Source organism: Hemitrygon akajei, chromosome 5, assembly GCF_048418815.1.
Source record: "Hemitrygon akajei chromosome 5, sHemAka1.3, whole genome shotgun sequence".
NCBI lineage: Eukaryota > Metazoa > Chordata > Chondrichthyes > Myliobatiformes > Dasyatidae > Hemitrygon > Hemitrygon akajei.
The window spans coordinates 84,346,411-84,368,283 of NC_133128.1; the positions used below are offsets into that span (position 1 = coordinate 84,346,411).

At 38.0% G+C, this 21,873-nt stretch overlaps 1 protein-coding gene across 2 annotated transcripts in view; it reads right to left on the minus strand.

Annotated features, from left to right (window-relative positions):
* The window catches only part of LOC140727933 (histone-lysine N-methyltransferase SETDB2-like), a 107,937-nt gene that overhangs the window by 76,013 nt on the left and 10,051 nt on the right, over positions 1-21,873 (minus strand). Inside the window, exons 3-8 of one of the 2 annotated variants that reach the window (XM_073045922.1) lie at positions 21,285-21,389; positions 16,763-16,896; positions 9,100-9,143; positions 8,078-8,187; positions 7,665-7,798; positions 4,358-4,515 (exon numbers count right to left, since the gene is read on the minus strand). In XM_073045922.1, the coding sequence (XP_072902023.1) occupies positions 4,358-4,515; positions 7,665-7,798; positions 8,078-8,187; positions 9,100-9,143; positions 16,763-16,896; positions 21,285-21,389 (685 nt within the window). Of the gene's footprint in view, positions 1-4,357; positions 4,516-7,664; positions 7,799-8,077; positions 8,188-9,099; positions 9,144-16,762; positions 16,897-21,284; positions 21,390-21,873 lie in introns of those variants that run through there. The other variant, XM_073045923.1, reaches the window with a different exon arrangement.

Genomic DNA, 21,873 nt, shown 5'->3' on the forward strand with positions numbered 1-21,873 from the left:
GAGGTGGCGAATAGTCAGGTGCAGCACTTAGGCCACTTGTAGGAATGAGTGCTGGGAGAGAGTTTAGAGAGGAATGGGTGGGTCAAATGGACATGGGAATCTTGTAGAGTATGGTGTCGGAAGGAGAGGTAAAGATGTGTTTGGTAGCAGGATCCCTTCAGTGATGGCAGAAGTTGCGAAGAATGAGGTGTTGAGTGTGGATACTCATGGGGTGGTAGGTAAGACCAAGAGCACCCTTATTACTATTAAGACACAGGAAGATGGATGAGCGCAAATGTCCAGGAAACAAAGGAGATGCAGGTGAGGGCAGCATCAATGGTGGAGGAAGAGAAACCCTGTTCCTTGAAGGAGAAGGACATCTCTGATATGCTGCAAAAGAAAATCTCATCCTGGGAAAGTTTCATGCAGCGGAGACGAAGGAACTGAGAAAAGGAAAAGGCAATTTTATAAGAGATAAGCTGGAAAAAGACTTAGTCAAGATAGCTGTGGGATTAGCCAAGTTTATAAAAGATGTTGGTCGGCAGTCTGTCTCCAGAGATGGAGACAGATCGAGGAAGAGGTGGGAGGTGGCAGAAATGGACCAAGTGAATTTAAGGGCAGGGTGGAAATTGGAGGCAAAGTTGATAAAATTGACAAGCTCGGTATGGGTACACGAAGCAGCACTAATGCAGTAGAGGTGTAGGTGGGGAGCATTACCGGGGAAAATCACTGGTAGTGCCTGCCTAACTCAGGCCAGGAGCAAGAAGACCCATCAAAACATCACCACTTCCACATTCTTCTTTCAGTTGTACACTACCTTGACTTGAAAACATGCTGTTATGCCAATACGTGATGAAAATTCTGGTCCTCCCAACCTGAACATGTGATGAGAGTGTGTCACAGGGACTGAACTGGTTCAAGTTACCATCTTTGTGTAGAAAATAAGGATGGGGAATAAATGCTGGTGTCACTGGTGATACCCACATATTAAAATGGGTTTTTTTTGTGAAAATAAAACAGAGGAAATAATCAAAAAATCTATTGGAAAGCTATAGCAACAAACAATATGCTGGAAGAACTCAAATGGGCTCTGAAATAGAATTCCGTAATATTTTGTACTTTCATCCTCCAGATGCAAGTTGTACTATGAATAGTTCTCAACACAACACCCTACAGAAGATATATTGATGTTGAAAGGAGTATAGTGAAGATTTAGAGATGATTCTGGTTTGCAAAGGAGAAAATACAAAAAGAAATATGAATTAAAATATTCCCAAGAATTGAAAAAATGATAATTTACTCTGTATTGAAAATACGAATGAGTATTGATAAATAAAGAAATATCTAAAATTAGATGTCACAGCCTAAAAAATAATATATACTCCTACTTCAGGCCTAAAGGAACAACTTATCTTTTTGATTAAAACTGTCTGCTCTACCGAAGTCAACCTGAGTAGTTTTTTTTAAAATTAAAATAATATTATGTCATTTTACAATTGGCACCCGAAGGATCAAATTTGCATGGAAAAATAGTCATGATGTAATTGCATACACAATGTCTCAGTTACAAGTAATGCAAACAGCCTAGCTTCAGTCCAAAGGTAAAAGTTCTAAACATACTCCATTGTCCAAGGAGTGCAGAGGATAAAATTACAATAGCATTGTTTGAAAATTATGACAACATTGAACTCATACCAGCAGTCACCTTGACAGAAAAACCACCTGTATGATAAATAAAGCAGTGAACAGTTCCTTAAGGCTGTCATAGCTAAGGGGAGATAATGGAGACCACTTATCTGTTATCTTAATTCCTGCATACCGCCCACTGAACCACTGATTAAACATGCCAAACCAGTTCAAAGGGAGATAAAGACCAGACCAGAGACTTTCATCCCCTCCCTCCACCTTTGTATTTGGACATCTTCCCTCTTCCACTTCAGTCCTGAAGGAGGATCCTGGCCCAGAGATTGTATATTGGCCCATAGATGCTGCCTGGCCTGCTGAGTTCCTCCAGCATTTTGCATGTGTTGCTTTGGATTTCTAGCATCTGCAGATTTTCTTGTGTTTATGATTGCTCTGCATAAAAGTACTGTTTTGAAAATGAAGAATGAAACATGTTTAGGGAACATCGATGAATATGTGAGATCTGTGACTGACTACATAGAGAAGTGGACAAGTCCACTCTGCACTTCTCTGCCTGATAGGCAGAAAGATTTTTAATGCTCAGTTTGATGCACAGAACGATGTGCCCCACTTCTCCCCCTCAAGAAGCAGACTACTCTGTCTGGCCACAGATGACATGAGAAAAACCCTAGCCAGGGTCAAGCATGTAAAGCCGTGAGGCTTGATAATACATCTGGTCATTTGCTGAGGGACTGATATCCAAGGTTCTAACAGATACCTTCACCGTCTCTCCTGAACAGTCCACTGTGCCGTCAGGTTTCAGGCAGCCACCACCAGCCCGGTGCCCAAAAGGACTACAGTACCTGCCCCAGCAACTGTTGTCCAGTGGCACTGACCTCAACAATAATAAAGTGCTTCGAGCGGCTGGGTAGGGACCACTTTAAATACCATCTTCCTGCTTCATTGGACCCTTTCCATTTCGCTTATCACTCAAGTCAGTCCACTGATAACATCTTCACCCCTACACTCCATTCTGTCCTGTTCCATCTGGAAAATGGTGTCTCATATGCCAAGATGCTGTTTATTGATTTCAACTCGGTGTTTAATATAATCATCTCTCAGAAGCTGGTGGGGTTAACTGTCCTTGTTGGATCTCAACACCCTCTCTGTAACGGAAGGCTGAACTTCTGGACAGAAAGACCACAGTCAGTCCGTATTGGCAGAAACATCTCTAGCTCCAGGGCTACGTGCTCAGCCCACCGTCATTCATGCCACAGATGCATGACTGCATTGCTAGATCCAGTTTCAACCAAATCACCAAATTTGTTGATGACACAACAGTGGTTGATCTCATCAACAATGACGATGATATGGCTGACAGAGGAGGAGGTAGAGTGGCTGGTAGAATGGCGTGAGCACAAGAACCAGAGTCTCAACATGGACAAGACCAAAGAGTTGATAGTGGAATTTAGAAAGATGCAGGCTGACCACTCCTCACTGCACATACATGGCTCCTCCATGAGGAGATAGGAGCACCAAGTTTTCAGGAGCGCATATAATGAACGATCTCATCTGGTCCCTCAACACCACCTCTTTGATCAAAAAAAGCACCGCAGCACCTCCATTTCCTGAGACTGATGTGAGTGAAGCTGCCTCCCCCCAGTGTTTTAACCAATTTTTAACTTGAACACCATTAAGAGTGTCCTAAACAGTTGCATCATAGTCTGATACAGAAATTGTAATGTACATGATTGCAAGTCCCCACAAAGGATTGCGAGGATCATCAGGGTCTCTCTTCCACTCATTAGAGATATGTATCAGGTGCACTGAGTATACAGGGCCCCGAGCATTGTCAGTGATCCCACCCATCTATCCAACAATCTCTTTGACCCCCCCACCATCAGTCAGGAGGCACCACAGCATTAGCATAAGAACTGTTAGAATGGGAAACAACTTCTTCCCTTAGGCTGTAAGACTACTGAACTCCTGCCACCACCCAGGTCTCATCACGTATGAAGCGCCAGTAGTGTTATACTGTTTACTTTATAAACTTGTATAACAAATAAGATTTTTCAAAATCCTGCTTAATTCCTAATTAAAAAGCAGGGAATGACAAGAAAAATCGAAACCAGTCAAAACTCCATCAATTTTAATCCCTCAATTTAGAACTGACCTCCCTATTTTTCCCTTTTCCAGAAAAACAATGAGAAAAGATCAAATCATCAGTTGATGGCATGTATTCTTTGTCCTAGACTAAGTACCATCTCAGACTATACAGCCAGTCCAGAGAAAATATATTACAAAGACCCTTACCACTCACTTTACCTACCTGTCAATCAAAACCATGTACACAAAATGATGCCAAAAATATAACACCATTATAAAGAATGGCAGGAAATGGTTATGCCTTACAATGTCATAACCACTATAAATTTACTTTTTAAAAAAACCGACAGAAATCAAATTTTATTAGGCTTCAAAATCTCATTTACAGTCCTTTGGCAATTAACTATCAGATATATATTTCTCACGAAGGGTCGCGGCCTGAAACGTAAAAAGCGCTTCTCCCTATAGATGCTGCCTGGCCTGCTGCGTTCCACCAGCATTTTGCATGGGTTGCTTGAATTTCCAGCATCTGCATATTTCCTCATGTTTGCCAGATATATATTTTAAGTGGTTTAATAAATTGTTCAGTTGCTAGCAATTCCAACAAAAATAACAATTTACCAATTTAACTCAACATATTTTTTTTTACCATCTTTTGTTTCGCTTGTCATTTTCTGTTTGAGGTAATCTTTTGAATAACTGCAATTTTCTTCATCTCCATTGTCGTGGAAGCAACTACCAGAAGTTAATCCAAGAGCTTTCTCGTCGCTTTCATCTTCATAACTGCTGAGGCTTCTACAATATAAACTGTAAAAAAGGCATTTTTACAAGGAGATAAATAAATAAACATATTTAGACATCAAAACAGAAATAAATCCATACAACAAAAAACAGTTGCATCTTTCAGAAGCAGTCTCTCTGGCATGCAGCACCACAAAATATGGGGCAAATCAGCAAGGATTTTTCAAAAGGTGCGGCACAAAATGGTAGCAAAGGTAACTCTGAATGGAAGAGTCTAGGACCAGAAGCACAGTCTCAGAATTGAAGGACATCCCTTTAGAACAGAGGTGAGGAGGAATTTCTTTAATCAGAAAGTGGTGAATCTGTGGACTTCATTGCAAGCATGCCAAAGTCACTGGGTATGTTTAAAATAGAGGTTGATTGGTACTTAATTAGAAACTGCATCAAAGGTTATGGGGAGAAGACAGGAGAAGAACTGAGATGGAATAAATCAGTCATGATTTGATAAATCAGCCTAATTCTACTCCAATGTTTTATGGAATCACAGCACATTTTAGAGGGGTATGTTTTGAAAGAAAAGTCAGATGAAGTACATACATATAACCAAGATAATTGATAAAAGACTACTGGTATTTCAAGGAAAGAACTGAGTATCTGGATCACAATATTTCCACTGAAAGAAAGATCTACAAGATCTTGAGCTAGGGAATTTGTATGCATTTAAGAGGAAAATATGTAGGATATTCCTTATAGAAAACCTGTGATGGAATGCCAAGAGCTTAACACTAGTGCATTGTAGAAGTATTGCCAGTTAAAAATTAAGGTTTATTTGTCAGCTGATAAACCAAAGGTTTATCATCTGAAAGACCTACATATAGTGAACGCAGAGGATGTTTCAAATAGTGGGAGAATTTAGACTCTAAAGACTCAGAGTAGGACGTCCTTTTAGACTAGAGATGAGGAAGAATTTCTTTAGCCACAGGGTAGTGAATCTGTGGAATTCATTGCCAAATATGGTTGTGGAGGCCAAGTCATTGGGTATATTTAAAAGTGGATGTTGAAAAGATTCCTGATTAGTAAGGACCAAAGATTACGTGGGAATAAGCCTACATCTGGACAACACTAAAGTGCCAATTTATAGTTCTGATATCAGGTGAAGGACAGATAATGTAACTCTCTCCAACTCTTCTTCAAAGTAAAATGACAGAGTCTCACACATGTACCCAAATGGTCCAATATCTCAGCCGCAGTATGACATCCCTGATAATATGGCAATATGCCATTTAAATGTCAACCTATATTATTTTCATTTTAAATCTTTTTTATGATTATTGAAGATTAACAAAAAAGATACATTAAGTCAATATGTCATTATATACAATAAAGAATTAAATTAGCAAATAACTGATTAACAAAGCTAAGCAATATATCAATAATAATAAGAGAAAATAAAGTGTTAAGAATACTTTTTATTTAAGACCTTTATGAAGCAAATTTAGTTCCTTTAGTGGATTTTATGAAGCAATTATTTTGTAGATGGAATCCCCTTACGCTTTCGTTAGTCAGCCGAATTCATGCAATTAAAATGATGATTTTACCAAAATTTTTATATGTATTTCAAAATATCCCCTTTTTTTAAAAAATTAAGAAGTTTTTCGATCAGGTTGACTCTATTATTTCATCTTTTGTTTAGAATAATAAGACCAAGAATTGGTAAATATCATTTACAAAAATTTAAAAAAGATGGAGGTCTTGCTTTGCCTAATTTAAGAATGTATTAATGGACTGTCAATATACGTTATATGTGTTTTGTGTTATATTGGGCTGAAAGAGATGAATGACCGCCTTGGGCTAATTTGGAATTGAATGCTGTGAAACAGTTCCAATTAACCTTATTATTAGGAGCTTCTTTACCTATACAACTGGCCAAAATTACTAATTTAAATTCATATCCTGTGATTAAGCAGTCATTACGAACTTGGTTCCAGTTTCGTAACTTGTTTAATCTTAAAATATTTAAACTGTTTAGTTTAATTTATCAAAATTATTTATTTAAACCTTCATTAAGTGATCCTACTTTTCTTTTTTGGAGGAATAATGGGGTTTATTCCTTCATGGATCTGTTCCAGGATGGCCGATTGATGTCTTTTGAGAAATTGGTAGCTGAATATTCTCTCTCATATTCACATTTCCTGCAATATCTTCAGGTCAGACACTTCTTACAAAAATACTTAAGTAATTTTCCATATATACAAGATTCCAACCTGTTAGATATTATTTTTTAAATGAATCCTTTTGCGGAGGGTTTTATTAGGAAAATTTATAATTTATTGTTACAACAGCACATTAACCTTAATTTAAGATTAAGCAAGATTGGGAGAGAGAGCTTAACATGACCTTGATAACAAAAGATCGGTTGCAGATTTTGAAGTTGGTTAACTTCTTCTTCGATCTGTGCCAATCACTCTCTAATACAATTTAAAATTGTACATCGTTACTATTTAACAAAGGAGAGACATTCTAAAATGTTTTCTAATGTTGATAGTCAGTGTGGCAGATTTAAAACTGAAACAACTACATTGACACATATGTTTTGGTCGTGTTCTGTACTGAAACATTTTTGGAAGTCTATTTTCTCTACAATTTCTGAAGTTTTAAAATTAATTTACGACCTAATAAATTGACAGTTTTATTTGGTATAGTCCCTCAATATATTCATGGTATTTCTCCATTAAACCAACATGTAATTGCATTTGTTACATTATTAGCCAGAAGGGCTATTTTGTTGAAATGGAAAGATGTTTCTGCTCCTACTTTGATACAATGGTTCTCTCAGGTGATGTTATGCCTTAGTTTGGAGAAAATCAGAAGTTGAACTTTCGATCCTCGATTTGATTTTGAGAAAAGGTAGGGTTCATTCGCCCGCTACTATCATTTGATTTGAGTTAATATGGTTTCCTTCCAATTTTATTTTAAGTGGATTTGAGTTGGCGGATTGATATTTTTTTCTATGGAAGCTTGTATGATGTATTGCTCCAGGGTTGTGCTCCCAATGGGTTTTTTTTTGTTTGTTTTTATTTATTTCAGTTAGTAGAGGTTTTTTTTCAGTTAGTAGGGGTTCTTTTTTTTCCTTCTTTTTCTTTCAAAAAAGACCTTTATTATAAGTGCTGAATTTTCTGTGTAATTTAATTCATATGAATACATTGCTTTCATACCTGTCAACTCCTTCATCAATACATTTAATAAGCTTTGCGCTGGTAGAAGCTGCATATTGCAAGTAGCAAGTCTTGGAGCTGTTCTTAGCTTGGTGGTTCATAAGCATTTCGGTCTGGCTGCAAGGAGAATGTCCCTGTGAAAAATAAACATGTTCTATCTTTGAAATGAGCATCAGTTTTTAACTAAAGATCTGGAGGAAAATGAAAATGACATTCACTCAAATGCACTTGTCAGACACTAAAACCAAGATGAAAATCATTTTAAGGTTAAGATAAAAGCTCACATGCAAATTAATGGAAAATTAAATAGGACATCATTCTTAATGGTATGCAAGTACACAGGTAAAGCGGTCAATATTCTGCTACACATGTGAAGATTTAACTTCTTAAATGTGAAATTTCCTATTTCTAACCTGGGGGTCTACCTTTTGCCCACAGGCATTCTGCCCTTCTTGATGTTCCAGCTCTTCTTCTCTAGGGCAAACAGCATCTGGAACATCTTCAGCACTTTCAGAGGAGCTGTCTGAACCAAACATTACACACTTTTAAATTGATGGCAAGAAATCGCACATGATAACTACTTGTAACACCAATCGACCTCAGTGTTTAAGACCATGCTTGGTGAAATATTCATCCTCATACAGAAGTCTATATGAAGTAAGATCCAAATGAAGCAGTGAATTTGTATGTAAGTAAACAACTGAAAACATCATATTGTACATTAGAACACTGTATTCAAGTACACTAAGTGAAGCTTCAAAGTAACTAAGTCAGTCTTAAACTGCCTACATTCCCAAGCCCGAGAATGTATCTGCAAAAAGGTAAAAGAGAAATGCAAATGCTGGCTGTACAAAATAACAAAAAATGTATGTAGGAAACCAAATCAAAACCCACAAATGCTTTGCGTGCACATTCTTCAAAACTATTTACATTGATTGTTTTAATACATTTGCAATGGATCAAGACTGGAAATATAGGAGCTTTTTACATTATCTCAAAATAGTTTCAAAATAAAAACATTAACCAAAGATTCTGTCACACCAATGTGGTCATAAAAATTACTGTATCATCTTACAAATTATTATGGCATTGAGGGCTTGCCATATACATTTCAATTCAGGAAAAGACTGACCAGTTTATAATTATTTGTAGCTCTTTTCTCTTGAGCTAACAAGTTCATGCAGAAAGTAAATATTATTTGTCTTTACTCTTATCTTCCCTGTACAATATGCAGATTAGAAACTAGGAGGAAGGTTGAACTGGGCAACTTTCCTCACTATCTTGATATCTGTAAGATCATCTCAGACTTAAATTTCTGCCTTTTATTAAGATTTTGAAAATACCGATGCTTGTCAAATGATGGAAACTATATTATGATAAACTTCAACTAAGGTTAATTTCCTTCTGTAAAAAGGCAAGGTATAAAATACATTACCTTCAACAAATTTCTGTTCAGTTTTATGTTTATGACACCAAACCCTGAAGATGAAATTAAAATAAATTTCAAAACATAATCATGGCGATAAGTTATTGTACAATGCAAATATATTAGCAACATATACACACTTCCAAATGTTGTACCAAAATCTCACCACATTTGAGAATTAAGGATAAATTTTATTTTCAAAATCATGGTTTTTATTAAAAATGTGAGACGACTGCTTGTAAGTGAGGTGTGTGAATGAGGCCTCTGTCAGTCAGGATTGGCCATCGATGCTGCGTCCTAGCTGTCTAGATACAAAAGCCTGGACAGTACGATATGGAAAGCAAGCTGTTGCCCAACTGCTTGTATACTTGCTTATACAGATTGTGCATTTCATTTGCACTAAGTATTATTGCAAATGTTAGGATCAGGCTTGAAGGTCTAAATGAACAGACTGAACAGGCAAGGAGTCATATTTAATGATATGCAAACTTATCACAGGATCACCAATATAAAGGCACTAGTGGGTGTTTCCCTTATCTCATTAATATTTTCTCCAGTGTCCAAATGGATATACATGTCAGCAGAACCCAAAACCTTCTTGAAAATGCTTAACATTCTTACTAATTAATGGAAATCCCTCCTTCAAACCAGAAGCATTTAGGATTGCAACAAGAATTTTTAAGTTCCTTCATTGGGAAGACACACACCTAGCCTAACGGCAGGAGTGTATCACCTACCTAACCCATCAAGCCCATAGCCAAGTTTTGTGGCAGAATTTCTAAGTATTCTGTTGACCTCATTAGCCACCCTCAAATCCAGAGCTGAAAGGGAAGTAAATCAGCCTTGACCACAAGGTACTGCATAGGAAAAAAGCAGCGCCCAGCAAGATTGTAATCAACCATGTCCACAGGGGAAATAAGAATTGAGAGTACAGAATTTATCTACCTGCTGCTGCACTGAACAAATAAATATTTCACTCCATCCAGCCAAAATTCCTTTATAACTTGCAGCAACAGCACTAAGGCAGGATTCAATCATGGATTACAGTGATACACCTCATCAAATAATGAGAATAGTCTCACTGGAGCCACTGTGCTCTGAATCAGTTGAAGGTTTCCCTTTCCCTGATGATGTGAGTACTTCAAATTAGTTATTGCTTAGAAATTAACAATGTCAGCTTTACAATGACGTATTTTGCAGTATCATAATGGTATAATGGTTTTGGTCTCCGTATCTTTGAAGAAAATATTTTTTTCCCAGATGAGGGAATTACTCTATGTGCAGATGTTGAATGGAATGGCCATATACTTCAGCATCTTAGTAGAGCTGCTTCTTCATAACTCAAGCAATCTGGTTCAAAATAACTTCTGGAGCTGTCTGTGTGGTGTTTGCATGTTCTCCATGACCATGGGGTTTATTCTGAGTGCTCTAGCTTCCTCCCACATCACAAAAGTGTGAGAGCTCATAGATTAGTTGACCACAGCAAACTGACCCACTGTGAAGATGAATGGCACAATCTGGAGATGGTGGGAATGTGAAGTAAAACAGACTTAAGCAGAATTAGCTTACAAAAAAAGGTGCTCAATAATCATCATGGGTTCAGTGAGCTGAAGGATGCATTTCCATACAGTCTCTCTCAATGATTCGAAGGGGGAGGGTCCTCTTTAACATGACAGTAAATGCTGAAACATTGTCTCCAAATGGAGAAACTAGAACTAGGAGAGGAACAGGCTCAAAACAAGAGATGCATTTAGAGCAGTTTCAGCAACAGTGTTGTGAAATCTTGGACACTGTTAAAATGGTTGTAGATGAGTGTGGCTCCACAAAATCATTTAGTCTTCACAAAATAGAAACCCTGGATGAGCCATGAGATCCTCAATTTACTGAAGGCCAAGTCAGAGAAGTCCGGTGATAAAAAAGTTACAGGAGTCTGCGGAGCAGATTCAATGGGCAAAATGGCCTAATTCTGCTCCTATAACTTATGGTCCAAGAGGTCCGGGTACAATCCCAAGAAAGATGGCACCAGACATTTTTATAGACACAGGCAACTTCTTCCAGTTCGTCTACAAAACAGTTTATTCTTCCTTTCTTATGTATTTATTTTCAAGGTGGCTGGGATTCTGTCAGTCCATGATCTACAGCTACAAGTCAAACTACAGTTCTTTGCAAGCAGTGGGTTTTTACATTGGCCGTGCAGTCTGGCGTTTCAATATCTTCAGGAGCAGCCTGGAAGACACACACCTTTGGGGAGTGACCCGCGTAGACGACCCAGTTCCTTGCCGATTTCATTGACTAAAGCGTCATAGGAGACCGAAACATCGGGACAGCAGGCATCAGGAAGAAGGCCCCTGCACTTGATACACAAATCTCTGGCTGGTAAGAAAGGGCCAGTCCGAGTTTTTGATGGGCCTCTAAATCAGGGTCTCTTTGAGAGCTTTTGATATTGCTTGCATGGGGTGCTGCTGCTGGAGCAGGTGGCAGGAGGGGGAGGGTCGATGCTTCTGCTTGTGTGTGGGAGGGGGCTTTGGGGTTCTGATGTTAATATCATACATTCTTTGAGGTTTCTTGTTTTTGGATGTCTCTGTGCAGTGTAAGAATTTCAGGCTGTATATTAAATTGAACCATTTGAAGCCATCTCACGGGCATAGTGGCAATTCTGGACTGTACTTGAATCAACGAAGGATGCTCAACAGTTGTTGCAGGGCTTGAATACTATCACCTCCTATAAACTAAAATCAAGTGACGTAAGCAACAACAGCACTTTGCTTCCAGATAAGCTCACTTTGACTGCCTAAGCACGGAGGAACCATCACAAACTCCCAGTCTCCGATGATCCTGCGATTTCAGTCTCTGAAGCCAACGTGAGAGCAGCTTTCAAGAAGATGACGCATGAAAAGCATCAGATCCAGACGGTACCTGGCCAAGTACTAAACACCTGCACTGATCAAATGGCTGAAGTGTTCACTGAGATCTTTAACCTCTTGCTTCGGCAGTCTGAAGCAACACCTGCGTCAGGCAGTCTTCAATTATACCGGTGCCTAAGAAGAACATGCTGACGTGCCTCAATGATGATCATCCAGTAATACTTCATCCACAGTAATGAATTGCTTTAAGAAGCTTCTTTTTATGTTATATGTCAATGATTTTGATGACAGATTGATAGCTTTGTAGCCAAGTTTGGAGATTATACGAAGATAGGTGGAGGGGCAAGTAGTTATTAGGAAGTAGAGAGACTACAGAAGGACTTAGGTAGAATAGATAGATATATAGATAGATACTTTATTCATCCCCATGGGGAAATTCAACTTTTTTCCAATGTCCCATACACTTGTTGTAGCAAAACTAATTACATACAATACTTAACTCAGTAAAGAATATGATATGCATCTAAATCACTATCTCAAAAAGCATTAATAATAGCTTTTAAAAAGTTCTTAAGTCCTGGCGGTAGAATTGTAAAGCCTAATGGCATTGGGGAGTATTGACCTCTTCATCCTGTCTGAGGAGCATTGCATCGAAAGTAACCTGTCGCTGAAACTGCTTCTCTGTCTCTGGATGGTGCTATGTAGAGGATGTTCAGAGTTATCCATAATTGACCGTAGCCTACTCAGTGCCCTTCGCTCAGCTACCGATGTTAAACTCTCCAGTACTTTGCCCACGACAGAGCCCGCCTTCCTTACCAGCTTATTAAGACGTGAGGCGTCCCTCTTTTTAATGCTTCCTCCCCAACACGCCACCACAAAGAAGAGGGCGCTCTCCACAACTGACCTATAGAACATCTTCAGCATCTCACTACAGACATTGAATGACGCCAACCTTCTTAGGAAGTACAGTCGACTCTGTGCCTTCCTGCACAAGGCATCTGTGTTGGCAGTCCAGTCTAGCTTCTCGTCTAACTGTACTCCCAGATACTTGTAGGTCTTAACCTGCTCCACACATTCTCCATTAATGATCACTGGCTCCATATGAGGCCTAGATCTCCTAAAGTCCACCACCATCTCCTTGGTCTTGGTGATATTGAGACGCAGGTAGTTTGAGTTGCACCATATCACAAAGTCCTATATCAGTTTCCTATACTCCTCCTCCTGTCCATTCCTGACACACCCCACTATGGCCGTGTCATCAGCAAACTTCTGCACATGGCAGGACTCCGAGTTATATTGGAAGTCTGATGTGTACAGGGTGAACAGGACCGGAGAGAGTACGGTTCCCTGCGGCGCCCCTGTGCTGCTGACCACCGTGTCAGACCTACAGTCTCCCAACCGCACATACTGAGGCCTATCTGTCAAGTAGTCCACTATCCAATCCACCATGTGAGAGTCTACTCCCATCTCCGTTAGTTTGTGCCTTAAGATCTTGGGCTGGATGGTGTTAAAGGCACTAGAGAAGTCAAGGAATGTAATCCTCACAGCACAACTGACCCCCTCTAGGTGAGAGAGTGATTTGTGCAGCAAATAGAATGGACAAAGAAGTGGCAGATAGAATAAAGTGTCATGAAGTGTGTGGTCATGCACTTTGGTAGAAGAAATAAAAGTGTAGACTATTTTCTAAATGGAGAGCAAATCAAAAAACAGAGGTGCAAAGGGACTTGGGAGTCCTCATGCAGGCATTTGCAGGTTGAGTCAGTGGTGAGGAAGGCAAATGCAATGTTAACATTCATTTTGAGAGGATTAGAACATAAAAGCATGTAATGTTGAGGTTTTATAAAGCACAGATGAGGGCGTACTTGGAGTATTGTGAGCAGTTTTGGACTGTTTATCCAAGAAACAATGTGCTGACATCAGAGAGGTTCAAAGGGGTTTCACAAAAATGATTCTGGGATTGAAAGACTCATCATATGTGGAGCATTTGCTGGCTCTGGGCCTCTACTCACTTAAATTCAGAAAAATGAGGGGTGACCTCATTGAAACCTATTGAATGGTGAAAGACTCGATAGTTGTTACCCCTCAACCATCTTGAGCCTAAAGCGATGACTTTATCCTCATTGAAACATTCTTATGGACTCACGTTCAAACACTCTTTACCTCATCTTCTTGATATTCATTGTTTATTTATTTATTAACATTATTTCTTTCTTTTTGCATTTGATCAGTGTGTCGTCTTTTGATTGAACGCCTAAGTTAGTGCAGTCTTTTATTGATTCTATTATGGTTATCATTCTATTATGGAGTTATTCAGTATGCCAGCAAGAAAATGAATCTCAGGGCTGCATTCAGGGACATACATGTTCTTTGATAATAAACTACTTTTAACTTTGAATTCTCTAGACATCAAGGCTATGCAATCCATGAGGTCATTCCAGGTAGACACTGATAGACATCAATAATAAAAGCTTCAAGGGAAGTGGGGAAACTGGCAGAAACATAGAAAACCTAGAGCACAACACAGGCCCTTCGGCCCACAATGCTGTGCCAAACATGTACTTACTTTAGAAATTACCTAGTATTACCCATAGCCCTCTATTTTTCTAAGAAACGTGGATAAGAGAGAATATCTGATCTCATATAACAGTGAAGCAAGCTCCTGAGGCCATGTGGTCCACTGCTCTCATCTCATTTGTTTGAATATTCTTATTATTGTTGCTGGATTATTCTTTCTATACGCTGCCTTGGAAGGATCATTCTATTTTCATCACAAGCTGACAAAGACGTTAAGACAAAATCAATTTATAAAAGATAAAGATTAGCTTTATTTGTCAATTGTACATCTAAACATACAATGAAATGCACTGTTCTAGACCAGGCAAAAAATATTTACAGAAGCCTAAGAAGGAGGGCGGCTTGGCTCTACCAAACTTAAGATTTTACTATTGGGCAGTTAACATACGGTATTTAATATTCTGGACACAAGAATCGACTACAGCTGCTTGCCCACAATGGGTAAATTTGGAATGTAAATCTGTGCAAGATTTTTCATTGATCTCAATCTTAGGATCTTCACTTCCTTTTTCGTTAGTTAAAATGAATAAACAGATAACTAATCCCATAGTCAAGTATACATTACGAATTTGGTTTCAATTTCGTAAATTTTTTGGCTTGATTAAGTTTATGCTGTCATGTCCTATAGTATCTAACTATTTCTTTCGGCCTTCAGCTATAGATCAAGCTTTTTTATTATGGAAAACAAAAGGTATAACATGTTTTCGTGATCTGTTTTTGGATGATAACATTATATCCTTTGAACAGCTATCTAATAAATATAATTTACCTAAAACCCATTTTTTTTAAGATATTTGCAAGTCAGAAATTTTCTGTATAATGAATTAAAGTCTTTTTCGAAAGAATGTCCATTGGACATTACAGAAAGAATTTTAGCCCTCAATCCTTGTCAAAAGGGTTTAGTAGCTATCATTTATAATATGATTATGAGTGTACAGCCAGATGTATCAGAAAAAATTAAGAAGGAATGGCAAGAAGAATTGCATTGTCCTATATCTATTGAGCAATGGGAAAAAATTTTGTCATTGGTAAATTCGTCCTCTATTTGTGCTAAACATGCCCTAATACAATTTAAGGTTGTACATAGAGCTCACATGTCTAAAGATAAACTTGCTCGATTTTATTCTTATGTTAATTCAACTTGTGACAGATGTCATTCTGATGTTGCTTCATTGACTCATATGTTTTGGTCTTGTCCTTGTTTACAAAATTATTGGAAAGATATTTTTAATATCATTTCAAGAGTTTTAAATATCAATGTCCAACCGCATCCTTTTACTGCAATTTTTGGTTTACCAATGATAGATAATAATCGTCTATCCGCTTCATCTCAACGACTGATTGCATTTGTTACATTAATGGCTAGAAGATCTATTTTATTGAATTGGAAAGAAATTAACCCGCCAACTGTATTTCAGTGGTTTTCCCAAACTATTTCTTGTTTGAGTTTAGAAAAAATTAGGTGTGGTTTTTGATTCTTCAGTTAAATTTGACGAAACTTGGAGACCATTTATACAACATTTTCATATGAGTTAAATGGTCTGATCCTAAACCTTACTGTTATTATCCTTAAGTATTTGGATGGAGGTTCGGAGTTATCGGCACTACTGTATGTATTTAACATTATGCAATTGCCCATGTTGGTTAGTTTTTTTTTAAGTTCTCTTTTAGTTTTTTGGGGGGGGGGGGGTTTCTCTCTTTTTCGATTCTTTTATATTAATACTATGAGTTTGGGAGGCCTTATATATTGATTATTACATATCTGATTGCCTGTTTAAACTATTAATCATGTACTCTCAAACGTTTTGTATTCATATCTCACTTATGTTTTTCTTAAAATTAATAAAAATATTTAAAAAGAAAGAAAGAAATGCACTGTTTGCGTCGGTGACTAAAACAGTCACAGGATATGTCAGGGACAACTCGCAAGTGCAGTCATGCCTCTGGCACCAATACAGCATGCCCACAACTTACTAACCCATGTCTTTTGGAATGCGTGACGAAACCAGAGCACTTGCAGAAACCCACACAGTCCCAGGGAAAACCTAATTTGAACAATGTAAACACCTTTCATAAGTGACCTTACAATAAATAATAATTTTCTAATTGTGTATTTGGAGAACCTTTCTTACACTTTCATTCATTAAAAGGTTCAAAAGAGAGACTGGATAGAATTTGTGTCACTGACAGTTTTGTGCAGTTATTGTGAGATTATGTGCACAAGGACACTTTACCTGTAAACTCCCCGGAATTCATTTTCCCTGACTGCACCATTATCACTCCTCACACAGGAATAGTGATAGACCTTCCTACAGTATGTTGCAGCACATTTAACAGCAGCTCCAGACTGATGACAGTGACTGCATTTCTAAACATAAATGTAGACAGGAATGTAAAAAAACTGTTCTCTTTAACCAGAGCTAAACAGATGAAAATTAAAATAAAAATACAGGCAGTTGCCATTGTCAATTAATGGAAATGGCCAAACAAAAATACAAAGACTCACATAGTTACTTAAAGTTATTGTAATTACTCTTTGTTCCACGAAAATATTTCCATTAATTTTTATTATTCAATATTTCTACTAAATTAAACCATGTTCCCCCCAAAAAAAACATTAAATAACAAGCATTCTTTCATAAATACCAATTCTTTGATTTCAGTATAAAAAAAAGTGTGCCACAAATCAAAGCATTGAACAAATTCCTGCCAATTGGACTAACAAGCCCTCCTCCTGCAGATATTCCAAAGTTTGTCCACCATGAGCTTTTCCCCATTACCTTCTTCAAATGAGCATTAACAAATTTGCAATTCTCCAAATTAGTAATGCTCATGATTAAATACTGAGCCTCCAGAACAGATCTGTGTACAGCATATCACATCCACTCTCATCTTCACCTTCAGTTCAGCACCAAGGGAGTGGTGCACTGCCAGAAGTGCAGTCCTTCAGATAAATCATTAAACCCAAACCATGTCCTGTCTTTTCAGGTGGATTTAAAAGATTCCATGGTGCAACTAAAAGAGTAAAGAAATTCTTCCAACTCCCTGACCAATTCTTCATTGACACGTACAAACAAGCTGGATAAACTACACCTGTTCCTACAGGTGTACTGGCCTGTCCCTACACCTCCTCTCTTACCACCATTCAAGGCCCCAAACAGTCCTTCCAGGTGAGGCAACACTTCACTTGTGAGTCTGTTGGGGTCATCTATTGCATCCGGTGCTCCCGATGCGGCCTCCTCTACATCGGCGAGACCTGACGCAGATTGGGGGACCGCTTCGTCAAGCACCTCCGCTCCATGCGCCATAACAGAAAGGATCTCCCGTTTGCCACCCACTTCAACTCTGCTTCACATTCCCATTTGGATATGTCCATACATGGTCTCCTCTACTGCTATGATGAGGCCAAACTCTGGTTTTTCACCTGGCACTTTACACCCTCCCCCCACCTTCTTTATAGGGCCCCTGCCCCCTCCTTCTTCAGTCCTGACGAAGGGTCTCGGCCCGAAACATTGACTGCTCGTTTCAACAGATGCTGCCCGACCTGCTGAGTTCCTCCAGCTTGTTTGTACATGTTGATTTGACCACAGCATCTGCAGTGTACTTTGTGTTTACAATTCTTCATTGAGACCCCTAAAGATAAATTATGCTTTCATTGCTCTTTATGGAATTTTGCTATATGCTGGCTGCTGCATTTCCCTATAACACAATAGCAAAAACATCACAAAAATATTTAATTAGTTTCTAAAGTACATATGGACAATGCTTTATAAACCCAATTTATTTTTTCTATTTTCACAAAACTAACCAATAAGTATATTAAATATTTTCTGATCAAAACAAAAAGTTAGATCTCGCATGCATTACCATGGCTTCTAAATGCATGCTTAGTTCAGTGATGATATGTCTTTATTTTGTATAACTGCAGCTTTATTTTCAGTGATAGGTTTGAACCAAATTATATGAAGTATCAGAAACAGTACAACTGGGTCCCTGAGCTCCGACTAACCATGAGAAAGCTTTCTAACATCAGAGGACAATGAAAAACTGGTTTGACTAAAACCAGTGGTCCATATAGCTACACTGACCATCCCTAGACAGCATTCTGAAATTAAATCGGATCTTATTATAATCAACTTGGCTAGTGTTTATATATGAGGTAGATATGTCTCATGCGGACTGCATGTTGACCTGAAACTATGTTTTAGGCCTCAAGTCATATTCTAATATACCCAGCTAAACTATGATATCACTATTATTGCTTAGGTCAAATGTTTACTTGATTTATTAAACCTAGAAGCTTTCAGTCTCTGATCTTGCTTTTCCAAACTCAGTCTGCCACATATGGGAACAAGTTTAAGATCCATTTAAAATCAATTTTCAAATTCAAACATTTCTCCCCTCCCACCCAGCACTTCCCTCCATTCGACAAAAAAACTGTCAAAATACCTTTTGGGTGTCAACCGGATACTTGACTACAGGATATCAGACTAGGAGAATGAAGCAACCATTCAATTTTTCAAGCAGCATTCATCAAAAAAGAACAATTTACAACCACTAATTCAGAAGCAACCTGAGATGGGCCAAACGTTGGCTATCTCTTTGGCTTCAGATGCTGCTTGGCCTGCTGAATTGCTGCAGCAGCTTGTTTGTTTGCTTAATAGCAATAATGACTGTCCCAAGTGAAGGCAAAGGAAAAGCTGTTTCTTTCCTCACTTTCACATCATATCAAACTCAGAACTTAACCGAGGAATTTTTGAGTCTATACTTATAACTTGTACAATCATCAATAAATAAATCTTTATAAATACATCACACAAATACAATAGAAATTAACCTGAGCCAACACAGAAATAGCACTCCATTCACCCACAGGAGACTCAGTAAGTTCATAGTAAGATGATAATATACCACTGACTATCCCAAAATAGTGAAACCAGGCTATGAAAAACATAATGTAAGGGTCTGAGGTGTTTTCCAGTTTGGATGCAAAAGTGTTGAAATATCTGTCAGTCATTGTCAGGTATGGCTGATCACATTAACACCAATATTCACTTACTGCAACCAAATCTAAACCCTGCATGCAGTCACTCAGCTTAGTCAATGAATCCTGATCCAGCCTCACTAAGCATTTCATTAATGACAAAGATCCCTTGTATACTCTCTACCTGCTGCCAGGAGAATGGTTCAGAACAACATAAGTCAAAAAACCACACAAGTTAAACCTCCAAGAGAACCACAACCTTGTTATAGGGTTTGGAGGTTTGTGTAACTCAGTGATCCAGAGAGCTACGTTGGCTGGAGTCAAGGCCTTGTGCTTTAGCTCTTGGTACGGTCACTCATACCAAATGGGTCAAAGGGTAGAGGACAGACTAATAATGGTCCACCAGTCCTTGAGGTCAGGGGTTCAGCTCAGTGCTAACCACCCTAATTTTTCAAAGAACAACTGTCTGGAAAAAGCAATGAAGAATCTTTCTATACAGAGATAGAGGACCTACATTGCTGCCCCAAATGCCAGCGGTTTAATGAGCGGTAAATAAGTATAGTTAAAATAAAAGATAAGGGACACCTTCCAAGTTCAACATCTTAATTTCAACAGAAGGCTTACCTGGAGAACACTACTGGTAGTTTACCTAGTTCGCACCCAGTTTTGATACACATAGTCTTAAATCAGATATATTACAATTGAAAGATTTTGCATTCTAACAATGAGTTAAAACCTTAATGTGACTCTTGACTCAGAAAGATGAACATAACAATTCCAGGTTTCCTAAACTGAAAGCGATCTCCTTGGTCTAAAATAGTAGGATATTTTGCCATTAACTTTTGTGTCTTCAAAAGGATCACCCAATTGGTCATCTTGGTGAATTGCAAGAAACAGGTTTCCCAGATAATGCCCTTCACCATTCATTGCCAAATTCCTTTCAAATTGCAATTAATTTATTTCAAGCCAATTTACTACTTGAACATAAGCTGGAGCCTTCTCTGAAAGACAATTGTAATTTTGATTGCCTTCTTTGAAAGATGATTGAGCTACCTTGGAGATCACACTTTGAGGCTACAGTGGTACCTGCACATCCACAGGTAAAACCGAACACTGCCTGCAAAGAAAGCTTGAGGCTCAAGATTCTAACAAAATATTTTTATTGGCCATCCATTATCATTCAACTCAAAGGATATGTCTCACAATGAATCTAGGTTTGAACCAAAAACACAACTTATATGCTACTTACTTCTAAATAAAATTATCTCCCTTCTTAGCTTTAATGGTCCTTATTGCCAGTTATCTAACATCTATAAAGTTGTTTTCAGATTCATGGATTGTTCCCATTTGCAAAAAATTCTACTTTCAAGAGAAAGCTATTTGTTTGAAAGTTATTTAAACTGCTTCTATAAAGTTTCAAACAATGCAACTCAGGCTGTAGATTACTGCATAACAAAATTTAAATGTTTTCCTCGAGTTGCTTTACCAACCAATATTAATTTGACCTTTGTTCGTAATTCACTTGCCAAGAAAAAGCAGTTCCTTCTTGTTTACTTTTTCATATACTTCACTGTTATGAAGACAAATCACATTTCTTTCTCCTACACATGATTTAAAAGTAAACGTACAAGTGTCCTACATATACCATGGCCTTCAATTCATAATGCTCCCATACTTTCTGATACCTGTGGTTAATTTCCTATTACACACCAAGGTGGTATTCTCCACACACAAGATAAATTACAAACCAACAGATTTTTGAATATAATTACCATTTTAGCAGCTTTCCTCAGTTCCTTTTTAACAACTTGCACTGTTTTGCTGGAGAGATTATTATTCTTGGACATTTTGGATGCCAGGGGTACAGCAGAAAACAGCTAGGGGAAGAAGTTTTAAAAAATCAACACACCACACAACTACCTTAATGTCCATGCTTTATCAAACAAGAAAAAAACTGAGATTACTCGGTTTGACAGGTAGTGAAAAATAGTCCATTGCCACATTGGAAAGAACTAATTAATAAAACAAGAAAGTTCAACAACAACATAAAACTTGGTTACGTGTCATCTTTAAAAAGGGACTTCAAGGCACTTCACAGAAGCATTATCAACCAAAATTTAACAGAATAATTCAGAGATTTTAAGAAATGTGATAAGCTATCAAGAGCATCAGAATGACAGCTGTTACGTACCCCGTAACTGGGTGTCTGACCAGCAGAGAAAGAAGTATCCATTGGAGTCTGGTGGTACTATTTTCAAACAGTGTTTATTAGTAAAATATACAAATCAATATCAACAATGCAAATATATATAGATAATACATGTTAGCAATACTAAACCTAAAAGTGTGGGTATAATAATA